Source organism: Salmo salar, chromosome 18 (assembly GCF_965601325.2).
Source record: "Salmo salar chromosome 18, fSalSal1, whole genome shotgun sequence".
NCBI lineage: Eukaryota > Metazoa > Chordata > Actinopteri > Salmoniformes > Salmonidae > Salmo > Salmo salar.
The window spans coordinates 75434478-75451862 of NC_138308.1; the positions used below are offsets into that span (position 1 = coordinate 75434478).

Sequence of the window (17385 nt, forward strand, 5' to 3'; positions counted from 1 at the left end):
CTCAAAACACTTTGTAAAGGCTGGTGACATCTAGTGGAAGCAATAGGAAGTGCCAAAACATTAATCAACCCCTGTGTGTTTCAATGGCATAGGCTTAAAGGTAATTCAACACATCAGGTATCCACTTCCTGTTAGAAAATGTCTCAGGGTTTTGCCTGCCAAATGAGTTCTGTTATACTCACAGACACCATTCAAACAGTTTTAGAAACTTTAGGGTGTTTTCTATCCATATATAATAAGTATATGCATATTCTAGTTACTGGGTAGGATTAGTAACCAGATTAAATCGGGTACGTTTTTTTATCCAGCCGTGAAAATACTGCCCCCTAGCCCCAACAGGTTAAAAAATAACGTATGTGTGTGAAACATTGTTGCAGTTAAACTTTAGATCACCCGTTACTTTGTGTGCTGAAGGTGAACATATTTTTGGAATGGGAAGTAATAGTACAGTTTGATTGGTAAATGCTTAGCCTAATGGTTGTGTTTTTGTGTTCTTATGATTGGGACCTACTGGCTTATTATGTCAGAGTGAATGGGCTGCTTATCCTTTAACATCATGCTGTGTGTGACTGCTGCCTTTCTATCAGTCTACGTGTTTTACAGAAAGTGCGCTCTCCTACATGGAGCGAGCTGCGTATTACGGTCGCTGTCCTTTCAGTATCACGGGCCTGCCACACTCACATCCTTTATGTGTCACCGTAGTCGCTTTTGGTGATAGTGGGATAGTGACGGCGTTAGGCTACCATGGGTTGTGAAAGCAGTGTGGTTTGTTGCTGTTGGTAGCATTGTCAGTGCGGGTGCCGTCTCTGTGTGAGTGGCAGGCCGAAGCATGGCTCAGCCTCAGGCCTGTTTCATTTAGTTGGGCGCATTAGGCCTAAGTGATGCTATGTTTCTGTTATTTCTCTTGATTTTTCAGTTTGGTAGAAACGTGTTAAAATACGTTTTTCCTCCACTGAAGGTCCAATAGCCACGATTCGCCACCGTAATGTACTAACATTGATCATCCACATTGATGTACCCACTATTAGAAAACCACAAAACAGTACCCTTTACTCTGCAACAGGAATAATGATTTAACGGTAAAGCACATCCATTCAAGCTAGTGACCAAATCCAATAATCCCAAAGGCTCTATCTATTAATTGCACAGTCACTCTAATGACGTCGCACAACATCTGCATTGTTACAGGGTGCTCTGGCATACGGAGGGGTTATCCACTTTAGCATATGCCAGCATGCTAAACGCTGTGCCAAGCGTAACCCAGGCATACGCAGAACAGCTGGCATTGTGTTCGGCTCACCGGCTGATCACGGCATCAAAGGCATACTAGAGGGTTCTGTGTGAAACCTGGCCATTTGTGCTCTCTTACTGGGAGCATCCAGTTCAAATCAGGCTTTATATTCCATCTTTGACAGACAAACATGCCAAAACCTGAGGTAAAATCTGTCCAAATTCATTTCAATTTAGGTTTGATTTGGGTGTGTATTGTGAATGGGAAAACACAATCCATTTGTATTGTGAAGAGACTTGGTCAGTTGTCAGTCAAGAGGGCGCACCAGAACCATTTGGCTATTTGGCTTTGTGTTCAGGAGGTTTTGTTCTGTCAATACCTTTTCTCTTGGATTCGAATGCCTCAGAGTGGCTAAATTGCCCCTCCATTATCAAGTCAATGTCTCTTGGAGACGTAAGTGCACTTAAAAATAGCATTAGCGCCCGAGGCTAGCCCTTAATTACGGTATGTGCATCTGAGCATGCACAATGCCTTTGTATTGTAAGAAAAAGTTCAATTTCTTAGCCTTTCTATGTGTATGTGAGGGTAAAGAAGCTTTGGGAATCGGCCTAATCTTTGTATGGTACTCTGACCTTAAGTGGATGGCCAAATTACAGCATTCCATAGCTAGGCTAACAGCATCAAATAACGGACTATCAGGGGGTTTCTACAAGACAAACCAGCATTCCCAGCGTAAATGGTCAATGCACAGTGTCCTATGGAGTAATTACATTATAAAGTAACGACAAGATCGTGAAACACAGAGTTTGTAGAGTACAGTACTTCTACTGGAGAAAATTATGATTACTGCTTATTCCTTTATGATAGTGAAGCCCTGGTAGCGGATAGCTTCTCCGAAGGCCACGATAACATTGTGCTTAATTTCGTTTCCATTGTCTTGTGATCTGATTGCGTGCGACTGAACCACAGGTTTGTAATTTAACACAGTTGTTGAGGAGGGTTCTGGAGCCTTTGGGGTTTTCTAACTCATATTTGTGCTGTGAACATGGTCAGAGTGGAATGGACTCAATTTAAATCGAATTACCATGCAGGCAAATTAAGCTGTGGAATTTAATTTGAACTGTTGTAAAAATGCTAATTTCAGAACAGCCTGGAAGCCCATATGCAAATACAACACTATTTTACAATAATTCATATTAGGGGAGGCAAGCATAAAACACACAATTTACAACCCCCTGACATCTGGGAATACAGTATCATTAGCCCTAAGTTTAGCTAGGAGGTGCGGCTCAGTGTGCTCACATGAGCCTGTGTGTGTGTGTGTGTGTGTGTGTGTGTGTGTGTGTGTGTGTGTGTGTGTGTGTGTGTGTGTGTGTGTGTGTGTGTGTGTGTGTGTGTGTGTGTGTGTGTGTGAGTGAAACTATACTTGTGGGGACTACAAGTCCCCACAAGAATAGTAAACAAATGTTTTTTTTGGACCAACTGTGGACATTTTGTTAGTCCCCACAAGGTCAAATGCTATTTTTAGGGGATTTAGGGTTAAGGTTAGAAATTGTGTTAGGGTTAGAGTTAGGTTTAGGGTTAAGAGCTTGGGTTAGTTTTAGAGTTATGAGCTAGGTTTAGGGTTAAGGTTAGGGTAAGGGTTAGGATTAGTGTTAGCAGTTAGGGAAACTAGTATTTTGAATGGGACTGAATTGTGTGTCCCCACAAGGTTAGTTGTACTAGATTGTGTGTGTGTGTTTCTGTGTGTGTGTGTGCATTCTTATGTGTGTGTGTGTGTGTGTGTGTGTGTGTGTGTGTGTGTGTGTGGGTGTGGTGTGTGTGTGTGTGTGTGTGTGTGTGTGTGTACGTGCCTGTCAGAAGGTCTATGAATGTGTGGCTCTATGGATGAATATAAATTGAGTTAAAAGCATCGAGTTAATGACCATTGACATATACACTCCATAAAAATATGTATAATTTTCGGGAAAAACACCATATTATTCCATAATCTATTCATACACTGACACTGACCCTGACAGCCATCCGAGTGACACAGTGACGTGGTGGAGCTCGAGCCCTATCATAATGCCCGTGAATAATAACAATATGGGAAAGTCTGTTCCTCACAGTGCACTGAGTAATTACATTGCACATTATGTTCGCCGCAGAGCCGCGTACAATTTGACCTCTGCATGGAAACGCACTAGTCTGTCTCCTGATTCTACTTGAGCCATCAGAACATGGCAAGAGCACTTTCATTTGTTGGTGTAGGACGCAGCCAGCGTAACAAATGTATGTAATTCCCCACGTTATTGTTCTCCCTTTCTCTCGCTCTCCCTTCTATTCTCACTCAACACGCAATGGCTTGAGCGAAGAAAGTAAAAGAAGGAGAGAGGGAGAGATGGACGGATGAATAAATAGATGGAGAGTATTTGCTTTTGCACTTTCCATGTAGTTAATCAAGGGCTATGCCAGAGGGAAAGATAGAGTGTTCTGCATCTCCAATGGCACCATATTCCCTTCTTTTGACCAGGGCCCATAGGTGCCATTTAGGATGCATCCTGTATGTGTACGCGTGCGTGAAGGACAGCCAAATAGAGCGGGTTTTGGGGACGAAAACGGTTCGACTGTTTACAGATGTCCGGGGGAGCCCGTCGATACTTATTCGACGCATTAAAAGAGAAGCGTTCACTCCACTGGAATACGACACGCCATCCGTCATTAGCGGAGAGAATCAATTAAACCAGCATTAGGCCCCAGGGTGACTTAGATTGTATTCCAAATGGCACCCTATTCCCTATATAGTGCACTACTTTTGACCAGGGTCCATAGAGCGATTGATTTAGGAGGGATTCAAAGCAACAAGTCACATATGACCTAAGTAGTTGCTCAATTGACGAACAGGAAAACCCATTCCTACTCTGAAGGAGTGGTCTTTGGGAGTGTATCAATGATCAATAATGATCAATAGATCATCAATATGTGTCTAGATGCAGTGAGGAAGGGGCCAGAGAGGACAAACAAACAAGCACGAAGGCAAAACCATTAGAGACTCTAACAACCTCCAGGGCTTGTTGTGTTTTGCTTGGTGCTGTTTGTTTGCTAGGAATGCTGGGGAGGCAAACAGTCGTTGCATTTAATGTCGCTAGTGAATCACTGAGCTGTTTAATTCCCTCAAACCCATGACTACGTCACAAATAGCATCCTATTCCCTACATAATGCACTATTTTTCACCAAAGCCTCTGTGGGCCCTGGTCAAAAATGCACTATATAGGGAAGAGGATTGCACTTCAGACAAACCATTTCTAATCCAGCCCTAGGTACCTCTATATTATACACTGCTCAAAAAAATAAAGGGAACACTTAAACAACACAATGTAACTCCAAGTCAATCACACTTCTGTGAAATCAAACTGTCCACTTAGGAAGCAACACTGATTGTCAATAAATTTCACATGCTGTTGTGCAAATGGAATAGACAACAGGTGGAAATTATAGGCAATTAGCAAGACACCCCCAATAAAGGAGTGGTTCTGCAGGTGGGGACCACAGACCACTTCTCAGTTCCTATGCTTCCTGGCTGATGTTTTGGTCACTTTTGAATGCTGGCGGTGCTTTCACTCTAGTGGTAGCATGAGACGGAGTCTACAACCCACACAAGTGGCTCAGGTAGTGCAGCTCATCCAGGATGGCACATCAATGCGAGCTGTGGCAAGAAGGTTTGCTGTGTCTGTCAGCGTAGTGTCCAGAGCATGGAGGCGCTACCAGGAGACAGGGCAGTACATCAGGAGATGTGGAGGAGGCCGTAGGAGGGCAACAACCCAGCAGCAGGACCGCTACCTCCGCCTTTGTGCAAGGAGGAGCAGGAGAAGCACTGCCAGAGCCCTGCAAAATGACCTCCAGCAGGCCACAAATGTGCATGTGTCTGCTCAAACGGTCAGAAACAGACTCCATGAGGGTGGTATGAGGGCCCGACGTCCACAGGTGGGGGTTGTGCTTACAGCCCAACACCGTGCAGGACGTTTGGCATTTGCCAGAGAACACCAAGATTGGCAAATTCGCCACTGGCGCCATGTGCTCTTCACAGATGAAAGCAGGTTCACACTGAGCACGTGACAGACATGACAGAGTCTGGAGATGCCGTGGAGAACGTTCTGCTGCCTGCAACATCCTCCAGCATGACCGGTTTGGCGGTGGGTCAGTCATGGTGTGGGGTTGCATTTCTTTGGGGGGCCGCACAGCCCTCCATGTGCTCGACAGAGGTAGCCTGACTGCCATTAGGTACTGAGATGAGATCCTCAGACCCCTTGTGAGACCATATGCTGGTGCGGTTGGCCCTGGGTTCCTCCTAATGCAAGACAATGCTAGACCTCATGTGGCTGGAGTGTGTCAGCAGTTCCTGCAAGAGGAAGGCATTGATGCTATGGACTGGCCCGCCCGTTCCCCAGACCTGAATCCAATTGAGCACATCTGGGACATCATGTCTCGCTCCATCCACCAACGCCACGTTGCACCACAGACTGTCCAGGAGTTGGCGGATGCTTTAGTCCAGGTCTGGGAGGAGATCCCTCAGGAGACCATCCGCCACCTCATCAGGAGCATGCCCAGGCGTTGTAGGGAGGTCATACAGGCACCTGGAGGCCCACACACTACTGAGCCTCATTTTGACTTGTTTTAAGGACATTACATCAAAGTTGGATCAGCCTGTAGTGTGGTTTTCCACTTCAATTTTGAGTGTGACTCCAAATCCAGACCTCCATGGGTTGATAAATTGGATTTCCATTGATTATTTTTGTGTGATTTTGTTGTCAGCACATTCAACTATGTAAAGAAAAAAGTATTTAATATGATTATTTCTTTCATTCAGATCTAGGATGTGTTGTTTAAGTGTTCCCTTTATTTTTTTGAGCAGTATATATCCTTTCCATTTTGACCAGGGTCCATAGATGCTTTGGTCAAAAATAGTGCATTATGTAGGGAATAGGATGCTATTTGTGACGTAGTCATGGGTTTGAGGGAACTGAACAGCTCAGTGATTCACTAGCGACATTAAATGCAACGACTGTTTGCCTCCCCAGCATTCCTAGCAAACAAACAGCACCAAACAAAACACAACAAGCCCTGGAGGTTGTTAGAGTCTCTAATGGTTTTGCCTTTGTGCTTGTTTGTTTGTCCTCTGCCATTTTTCCCTTTGGGCACTTCAAACTATCTGGCCCCTTCCTCAGTGCAGTTAGACACATATTGATGATCTATTGATCATTATTGATCATTGATACACTCCCGAAGATCATTCCTTCAGAGTAGGAATGGGTTTTCCTGTTCGTCTATTATGCCATTGTTCAACCAGAGACAGAGCACGGTTGTTTGATTCCACCACCGGCGTCCCCCCATCTCACCCCGGGGCTCATCAGGAAAAATAATGTCCTCCTTCCATAGTCCCGAGCCCAATTTGCCACATAAACTAAAGTAATAGCCTCAAATCCACATAGGCACAGTCCTATGCCAACAAAAGGCCCTTTCTATCCATGCCTATCCACATGTTAACCAAACAAAGCATTGCCATATAGCATTCGTCCGTGTTAGCATCGTTAGCGCCAAAACCCCAAACCCTCCCTACGTGTGCGCTGTCCTGTCCGGGGACATTTTTTTCCCGCCTTTGCGGGAGAGGTTAGGGCAGCCAGCCGGACATGGGCACACAGGACTGGCTCCGAGGATGGTGCCATCTGTTGAGCAGGCCGAGTCAGCCATTTTCGCCCTCTCACGTGTCTCATATCCTCCACCATATCTCCTCGCCTGCGGGGCTAACACACCCCAGTTGGGCTAACACACTGCACTGACGGAGGCATTCAGCTTCCCTTCTTCCTCTATGGGTTTTTAGAGTGTTAAAGTGAGGAGGTGGGTGGTGGGAGGGGGTTATTCGGTAGGTATTTTGGTCTTGCAGTATTGGGGAGAGTCCTAAGGCTGAGCTGAGCAGCTGAAGTGTTTATGCAGATGCAGTGGCACACTAGAGATAAAATAGATGCAGTTACTGGCATGGTGCTAACACACAGGCTCAAAAGCGATGGAGGGAGGGAGAGAGAGAGAGAGAGAGAGAGAGAGAGAGAGAGAGAGAGAGAAAGAAAAATAGTGACAGAAAAAGAGTGAAAGAAAAACAGAGAAAGAGGGAGACAGAGAAAAGGAATATCCGCAAGAACGGGTCCATAGCAACAAAGAATAAAGGTGGAGAGAAGAGAGAGCTGAATATAGCTGTATATATCTGATTATAAACTGGATGGTTCGAGCCCTGAATGCTGAATTGGCTGAAAGCCATGGTATATCAGACCGTATACCACGGGTATGACAAAACCTTTATTTTTCCTGCACTAATTACGTTGGTAACCAGTTTATAATAGCAATGTTTGTGGTATATTGCCAAAATACCATGACTAAGGGCTGTATCAAGGCACTCTGCGTTGCGTTATGCTTATGAGCAGCCCATAGCCATGGTATATTGGCCATATACCACACCCCCTCTGGCCTTGTTGCTTAAATATAGCAAGATATAGCAGGATATAGCTGGATATAGCTGGATATAGCAGGATATAGCTGGATATAGCAGGATATAGCTGGATATAGCAGGATATAGCAGGATATAGCAGGATATAGCTAAATATAGCTGGATATAGCTAAATATTGCTGGATGTAGCTGGATATAGCAGGATGTAGTTGGATATAGCTGAGAGAAGACATAATCCCTGAGCAAATATGTACTACTTCAAATTGGTCTGGATCTCCGTTCTTACACCTCAGCTGTGGACACTGGCCTGTCATCCAATCCCCTATCCCCAACCCCCTCTCTCCTCCGTTACTCAGTCATTGCTGGACTGCCGTCGCCTTCCCTCACGGTCAGTTTGTTTTGGCTTGGAAATGATAAACCAGCACAGCTGTCCAAAGGGCTATCAGATCAGCTGTTAGCACGCAGACAGCAACAGGGAGAGAAGGGAAGGTGGGGATTTAGGGGTTAGGATGGCCAAGTGCATGTGTGGTTGTCTCATGGGTTACATCTGTGCTCAAATTCCCCCGTGGAATGCCCACTGGTGACTCGAGTTTGGATGTCTGGTAGTTGGCTTTCCTTTATTTTATTTTGCATGACACATTAGTCATAGCATCTAAACTATAAGTGCATGGTGACATAGTCCATGTTCATGGTGACATAGTCCATGTTCATGGTGACATAGTCCATGTTCATGGGGACATAGTCCATGTTCATGGTGACATAGTCCATGTTCATGGTGACATAGTCCATGTTCATGGTGACATAGTCCATGTTCATGGTGACATAGTCCAGGTTCATGGGGACAGTCCATGTTCATGGTGACATAGTCCATGTTCATGGTCTATTCTATTCTAAACGACTGCTAGTTGTGCTCAATAGAAAGCACATAAAACGCTGCTACGATTAAAATGGCAAAGTCAATAAAAACCTAGACACACCTGAAGTGACAATTTACTTTTCCATTCATCTCTCTCACTGAGAAATATATGCAGTGGGAGGGGAAAATTGAGATGGGAGAGAATGAAACAGATTGCAGGGAACATTTCTCAACCAAAAGTTTCGAGTCCCGCCCATCAATTTCTCTTTCGCTGCTCCCTCGTCTGTGACCTTGGGAGGACGCTCCACTATTCAAACATATTCAAGCTGAAGAGGGAGATTCCTGCGGTGTGAAACTTTTATTCACCTGCACCTGCTTCCTGGAACGTAGTGATTAATGGGAAGCGGTGTTAACCAGGGAAAACGGAGTAGGATAAACTCACTGGAGTCTGAAACCCGTTGTAACACCTCAGTGCTCAGATTTCAACTCAATCACCATGTTGTGGTGATATATATGGTTATCTCCATATTGAATAAGAATATAGAGGAATGGACTTATGGCCATGTACTCATCAGGGTGTGGGGGGGGGGAGAGAGAGAGAGAATGCTGTGTTTTTGTTTGTGTATAACTGTTAGTGTGCGTATGTGACAATGAGATAAGACCACTTACAAGAGACCTCTCTCATCCCTACAGTGGCACAAACTGAGGAGAAAGAGAGGACGAGAAGAAGTGACGAAAAGTGACACTTACTTTCGGCGTCGGCGAGAAGGAGGAGCAGACCCAGGACGAGCAGTGCGGGTCTAGCTATGTGCATCATGGGACAGCTTGGCACCAGCATGCTTTGGCAGCCTCAGTGGTGCTGGCTCACAGAGCTCTGTGAGTCAGTCTGGTCTGACTTCTCAGATGCAGGATATTCACAGCCTGCGGGGGGAGAGAGGGAGTGGGGGAGAGAGGGAGGAAAGGAGAGAGGGGAGGGGAAGAGAGTGAAGGCATGAATGAAACAAAGTGATTTGGCTTCTCGTACTTTATCTATCTAGTGCACATTTCTGACATACCCACACAGACTCTGACAGCTAAAGAGGAGAGAGGGTGATGTGCTCGCAGGCTATATTCGGACACTTCGGAACGCATGTTAGTGTGCGCACGTCCACACGCACGTACACAGATGAAAGGGCTCACTAATGCAATTTTATCCTCGCAGCGAGGATTTGCGCACATGCTCTAATCAAATGAACTATTTGTTTGTGATCATCACTGTTCCATGTCAGACTTTTACATCATTTGCTAAATCATTTACTGATACCATGTGCTATGAAGAATGTTAGAAAAATAGGTTCTGAGATGCACATACAGAAAACTCACACATTCAACATGCTAGCAGCGGAATCCTAACCTGTTTAGTCTACTATATTAACACTAATGGGGAACTAACCCAAACCGTCCCTGGAGAACCATATAGCTGGCCATTCAACTCACAGCACCTAATGTCTCCTTTCGTTCTTTATTGAGCGTATGGCGAGACAGTAACATATTGGTGGATTTCTCTCCAGAGACCAGTGCTATCCATAAACTACGTAGTGACAAAATGCCACCATTGTTCTTAGTACCCTTAAAGCCATTCAGCGCCACCTCATATTTATGCCCGTCTTACACCAGTAGCTGAAGCTTTAATAACTTCAAGTGTCTCCAAATGGATTAGGACAAAAGAGAACGCAACAAATCTATACAGTTTGATGGAGTACGCTAGCATTAGCCAAACGTATACTGTATGCAACCAACACCTCCTTTATCAAGCACTGCTTGAAGTACACGTAAAATCTGTATGACCAAGTAGGTTAGGCTTGTGTTCACTCTCATGTTTCACCACCCCTTCCTTTATCAAAAGCCGCTATGTGGATGGGGTAATTGATCTGACAGCGCATGATAGCATTAGCAAGTAGCCCACTCGATTCCACGTCATGAATTTGCAAAAGCCAGTGCTTAATCCATAGTGACTGACACATTTTGGTGTCATGAATTTCTGGACTCTTCTGGTAGCTAATCCGCTCCATGAGCTCTGGTGACACACAGTGTATTAGCATTAGCATTAGCATGCTAACCAGTTAGCATGCTAGCTAGTAAGCATGATAGCCAGTTAGCATGATAGCCTAGCATGGGAGGAGGCTATTATCTGAGACAGACGGTGCATTCCAACATACACATTTTCCAAGCAGGTCTGCACAGATTATATAATGTGGATTTGGTTCCTGAGATGTAAAACGCTTTTCCAGGCATTGTAGATATCTAATCAGTGTGTAGATCTGTGCTTAAAATGTGTATTTGGAACGCACACAAAATGGTTGAACTTGCTTGAGGTACACTGACGCTGAGATCAGACGGACACATCATTTGACCTCTGACCTCAGACAGTTTGACATTTAGCAGAGTAGCACCGAATACTAGCTAACAGATAGTATTGACCATTAGCACATTAGCCACACCACAGGCACAGACAGAGCACTGTTTACCCTCACAAACGCATTAGAGGAATCGCATAATCCTTTTACACACGGGGCTCATTCGTCCGGCTATTTATCTGATGATTTATAAACAAATAAAACATCCAGAAAACCAAAAGTGCAATCAGTGTGGAAGACGATGACAAAGTACCTCATTTCCCTGCTACCCATCTCCCCGCTTCTCTCTCCCCGTTTCTCCCCCTTTTATTCCTTCAGCTGTAGCCTGTAAATGGCAGAAAAGACAGGGAGATAGTGCACCTGTCACACTCCATTTGTGTCGTGGGGAGATAGACGTGACTACCTGTCTCAGACCGCCGTGAGGCCTGTGGTGGCCGTGAGCGGGGGGCGCGTGGCGAACAGAATCAATTTGAAGCAATCTCAACCTACAGTACGCACCCGCGCACACACACACGCACACAAACACACACAGTGTCATACACATACAAGCACACACTAGTATTTATAGTGCATTCTATTCCATAACACTGTAAAAGGATAGGAATATCACTGAAGTGCAATCCATAGTAAGTAACGACAGAAACAGAAAGCTCTTCTAATCAAGGTCGCTGACGTCTTCCCTGACTTTTGCTTTGCATGCGAAATCTGGGTTGATAGCCTTTGAGTTAATTAATGTAGTGTGAATTTCCATAATGACATGACATTAGGAGTCCTCACTATACACAGTACTCAGCAGCCTTCCCTTCCTTTCACTTCCTCCCTCCACTTCCCTCCACATGCTGATACAGACAAACAAAGCCATCTGCATGTTTCGTAAGCACCAACCAGGGGAGAGGAAGGCTGTGCCATCCATGTGAACACAAGCAGCCCTAATGAGAACAAAGTAGCCGACAAATCAATCCTGAAATTGGAACCTAGAGCCTAAAAGGGTTCTTCGTCTGTCCCATAGGTGAACCCTTTGAAGAACCCTTTTTGGTTCCAGGTAGAAGAACCCTTTTGAGTTCCAGGTAGAACTCTTTCCACAGAGGTATTTAACCCAAAAGTTTTACCTGGAACCAAAAAGCGTTCTCCAATGGGGACAGCTGAATAACCCTTTTGGATGTCTTTTTTCTCGTAGTGTACATCAGAATTCCCTGTGTTACCCAAGGCACATTGTTACCTCAAATATTACCTCTGACCATTGTCACCAAAGCTTTCGTTCCGCAACATGGCCGCTCTGTTTCACGTGTCAGTTAAATTTCACACATACAGCGATGCTGATGCTTCCATTGAACATTTATTGCCACAAAAGAAGAAAAGAAACAAGAACAAATCTTGTCCTTTCTTTCCGAGCCTCTCGGCGCTATTATTGTGTACCTATTCAGCAGTGTTCCATTCAAAGAGCAGGGTTGTGATAGGATCATGCATTATTAAACAAAAGGCAGACAACAAGCACAATGTTAATTAGAAAATGGGGAGATATTGCCAGGCAGTGGAGGAGGAGAGAAAGAAAGAAAGAAAGAAAGAAAGAAAGAAAGAAAGAAAGAAAGAAAGAAAGAAAGAAAGAAAGAAAGAAAGAAAGAAAGAAAGAAAGAAAGAAAGAAAGAAAGAAAGAAAGAAAGAGAGGGAGGGTTGGTGAGTTGTCGTTCTCTCTCCCCTGATTCTTATCACTCCCTGAAAAGGTTGATAGAGGAGGGAGGGAAACAACAGAGAGAGGGATTCTCTGTAGAATGGCTAGCCCGTTTAGTGTCTTCTTCTATTGCATGTGGGAGCTACGTGTCTCAAACAATGACTAGTGATTTATTTAAGAGCTTTTTTTTTATCCTGCTGTATGAAATGTCAAACAACGTTTGATAAAAGACGCTTGGGCTCATTTTTGTTAAAACATCTTGAGATGACTGTTTGATGATCAACAGACGTGAGCACATTATTGTAGCATCAGCATCCTTCACCCTCGATCCCTTTCCCCGCCATGCTGCGGTGGTCTTCACCCTGAAGGCATGCTGTTATAGAAGCAAATTCCATCTACAATGATACATTCTGTGTTAGCGTGCTAACTTAGCGTGCTAGTATATCCACTATATGACCCAAACTAATGGGAACCAAATCCTAACATGAGCATTATATTAATGCAACTGTTGAAAAGAAAAAATTGGCATTGGATAAAAACAATACCCCATAACCAACCTTGACTCATCTTTCATGCATGTTGCCTCAGTTTTGCTTCAACACGTCAATTGGGTTTCAAGGGGTTCTTTATGTTCATGAATAGCATGCAACGCTTTTCTCATCTTATAAAATGGATTACATGGAAACAGTTGTTGTTCTTCCCCCAAAAAACAAAGCGGCCACAAAAATACCAAGACCAACTATTAAGTCAACCCCTTCCTTAATTGTGTGTACACACGCAAAGACAGAACTCTTGCAATGCCACTATATTGGGGCTAAATCAAAAGCTTCACACTGTAAGAATGCCCAAGTATTATGCCTCACAGCAAAATAAATAAGATTTTTGCCTTTTATTAAATGTTCCCTTTCAGTGCCCTGTCATAAACAATGCAGTCATTACATAGTCCAAAACCACAAGTAAACATGCCAGGTTTCTTAACTCCAGCAAGGTAAAGCTGTGCTTTTATATGTTTTATACAGTATCTTGTTTCCAGATGCCACGCTAGAGGTAAGAGTCAAACGCTCAAGGACTCTATAATTAAGGCAAAACCGCTGTACCATGGCCGAGCGCTCACCCGCCTATTTCAACCGAGAGGTCAAATGGCATCTCCACAGAGGGCATAGGGTATCCTGTACCCATTCCTCACCCTCACAATCTACCCATTTCAACAGAAATATGACTTCAGTAGAGTTGAGAAAAGGCTACATGAAAAATTATTCACACCAATTCAACAATAATAATAATAATAAGGTGCCCTCTGGGTTATTGCTATGTGTCATATGATTGGAGTTAAAATGTCTCCCGTTGGAACACTCGACAAAGGCATTACTTCCCCTAGCAACCGTCCGCCCACCTGTCAAAAAGGGTGCGGGATAAGTCAGAGCGGCAGGCCATGAGCTTGGGATGCTGGCTGCACTTATTATGCATGACACATGCAGCAGTCTTTTATCTTGCCTCCTTCCACTCATCTATTCATCTCTCTCATTCCAACAAAATCTTCTTCTTCTGTTCTCTGCCTCTCTCATTCACTCTACTTTCTCTCCCCCTGTCTTTCACTGTCATTCCTCTGCCCTTCTCTGTGTCTTTTCTCTCTCTCACTCGCTCATACCTCCCGTCTCTGTACTCTGTTTCCATCGCTCCCTCCATCTCTCTCTCACTTTGATTTAGGACTGGCGTCTGGGACGTTTCTCACGCATCGCCCCAGATCAGCGGGCATGTGTAATAACATCCCTCAAGCTAAGCTAAGCTATGCCCTCAAGTGCAGCCTCCACATGAAAGCTTCTGACAAACCGCGGCTTAGAGAAACTTATTTACTCCCCCCCCTCCTTCCGACCTCAGTCAAACAAGCCTCCCACGCTCATAAATTACGTTTTCAGAGATGCTCGTCCCACCCGAGTTACTCTGTTGTCTCCATGTTTATTCGAACGTCAGAGGTGTTTGTTTATGTCGTGCCTAGCGGCTAATCACTAAAGGGTTAACAACAAGCTAGCATCCTCTCTAGAGTCCCACTCTTTGTTGTTATGAGTGACGCCTTCCAACATAAGACACTGAGATAAGCTTATTGGGTTCGGGTGACATTTCCTGCGCCAGTAATTGGGTTTAAAAGCACCTGCTGTGTCTGGACGAAGGAAGCAACGGTGATCTTGTCGCTGCATCGTGTCCCCAGGTGTGGGTACAGGAAATGCCAAAGCCATTTCACCTTCGCAGCAGGAGTTTGAACTTTGAGAAGCCTCCAAGTAAAGTTTGTCTGAAGGGAGTTGTGTTTGTTTACCTAATCCCCAAAGGTCACTGACAAAGTAAACCCATAGATATGTCTAAGAGTTGCTTAACTTGTGCAATGTATCTATCTGTGGTTATAGCTCTGTAGGGAGAATTTATGCAGGTTGGCATTTGTGTCATGACGTACCCTGGAGACAGCTCTGCAGAGCGGTCACTAGCTGGCACAGCCACAAAGTCATGAAATCTGATTTTATAACCTAACCTTAACCTTAAAAACACCGCTAACCCTAATGCCAAACCCTGACCTTAACTTAAGACCATAAAGCTCTTTTTTCCCCACAGGTTTTTTTACAATATAGCCAATTTTGACTTTGCAGCTGGCCTATCTAGTTCCGCCTTCAGGGTACGATTCATGACAATAAACGTCAACCTGCAGAGTTTAAATAAATACAACAGTTTTAACAAGTTGGTGTTTGCCCATATAGCTGAAAGAAAAACTAACAATGGAACAGAGGCCAATATATACTGTATATTCTCAGTTTACTATAATGATCCTATGAGACTATCTAGCACTCTCTCCCTCTCTCTCTCCCTCCCTCCTCTTCTTCCTTTATCTACCAAATTTTCCCTGTCCCTCTTTCCTTGTCCGTTTCACTTTCTTTCTCTCTTACCCACAGTAAAACACCTCTAGTTCTTTCTTAACCCTTCCCTCGCTCTTTCTCTCTCCCTGCATCTCTCTCTCCCTGCCCCTCCTCTACTCCGTTATCCCGTCTCACAGCAGCTGTTAGGTTCAGATGGATGGTCCCCCAGTACACGACCTTGACCACCAGACCGGTGAGTGATTATCCCAGTGCCCTGTTGGGCTGCTTCCCTGCACACTGGCATACAGAGTCAAACACACAAACACGCAAGAAAACACACACACACAAAGACCATGCACACACACAAACCCAGACACTCTCTCCTTCTTACACTCTCTCCTTCTCACACTCTCTCTCACACACACACACACGGTTACCCAGAACCTAAGCTTTGGGGCTAAGCATCAGGGACACAAGGGAGGGGAATAACATCACCACAACACTCTACATCTGTGACTGCTTGTTTGTATTTCTGCTGACCTTGATTACATTGGCCAACACATGGTTAATGCAATCATATAGAAAACTTGAATGCCTCTGAGGGCTCCCCCATGCACTTGAGGAGCCACGAGTTCGTGTGCTGTCTTGATGCTGACGATTTAGAAGTGCATAGTGTGTCGTGCTCGTGTCGCCGCTGTCCACTGAAGGACACTTCTGTATGAGTGCCGTGTTTCACGTAGAAAGGAACTCATTACCGTGTAAATGTGATGCATTCAAGTGCCCATTGTGTGAGAGGGAGAAAACAGTAGACTCAGCAGCCGCCAACCTGGAAACAGTGGGATTCAATTTACGCCGCATGAACAGGGGAGGGACAAATCATGTTACATATTATGAACAAGAAAACAGGGGAGAGGGAGGAGATGGAGGGAAAGAGAATGGTAAAGAGGGAGCTGAGAAGGAGGGAGCAGGCAGAGAGAGTGAGGTGGGAATTGAGAGAAAGAGAGAGAGAGAGAGAGAGAGAGAGAGAGAGAGGTGGGAATAGAGAGAGAGAGGTGGGAATAGAGAGAGAGAGAGAGAGAGAGAGAGAGAGAGAGAGCGCGCCTCGCTGCTAGCTTTTCCCCTGCTCCGTCTGTGCTTGTGCCAAAGCGAGAGAGTGAGAGAGAGAGGTGGAGAGTGGTGGAATGAGACAGAGGGAGAGGAGGAGGAGGACAACAGAGCGGAGGGTGGAGAGTGGTGGAATGAGACAGAGGGAGAGGAGGACAACAGAGAGCGGAGGGTGGAGAGTGGTGGAATGAGACTGAGAGGGAGAGGAGGACAACAGAAAGCGGAGTGTGGAGAGTGGTGGAATGAGACAGAGGGAGAGGAGGAGGAGGACAACAGAGCGGAGGGTAGAGAGTGGTGGAATGAGACAGAGGGAGAGGAGGACAACAGAGAGCGGAGGGTGGAGAGTGGTGGAATGAGACTGAGAGGGAGAGGAGGACAACAGAATGCGGAGTGTGGAGAGTGGTGGAATGAGGCAGAGGGAGAGGAGGAGGAGGACAACAGAGCAGAGGGTAGAGAGTGGTGGAATGAGACAGAGGGAGAGGAGGACAACAGAGAGCGGAGGGTGGAGAGTGGTGGAATGAGACTGAGGGAGAGGAGGACAACAGAGAGCAGAGGGTGGAGAGTCCTAGGCACACTAGAGCAGTCTGGAGGTGTCGTTTTCCGGAGGGGGGATGACGGGATGGAAGAATTTGCGATGGTCGGAGTACGAGAACGTGTATGGGCTTCAAGATCCTCTGTTTCCTGCAACATGCATGTATATACAATCTCTCGTTCTCTCTCTCTCTCTGTGTCACACACACACACACACACACACACACACACACACACACACACACACACACACACACACACACACACACACACACACAC

At 45.2% G+C, this 17385-nt stretch overlaps 1 protein-coding gene across 20 annotated transcripts in view; it reads right to left on the reverse strand.

Annotated features, from left to right (window-relative positions):
- The window catches only part of LOC106577623 (receptor-type tyrosine-protein phosphatase delta), a 645609-nt gene that overhangs the window by 166462 nt on the left and 461762 nt on the right, over nt 1-17385 (reverse strand). For all 20 annotated transcript variants that reach the window (XM_014155859.3, XM_045701363.2, XM_014155852.3 and 17 more), the window contains one exon: nt 9317-9487. In XM_014155859.3, the coding sequence (XP_014011334.1) occupies nt 9317-9404 (88 nt within the window). In that variant the 5' untranslated portion in view covers nt 9405-9487. The remainder of the gene's footprint in view (nt 1-9316; nt 9488-17385) is intronic.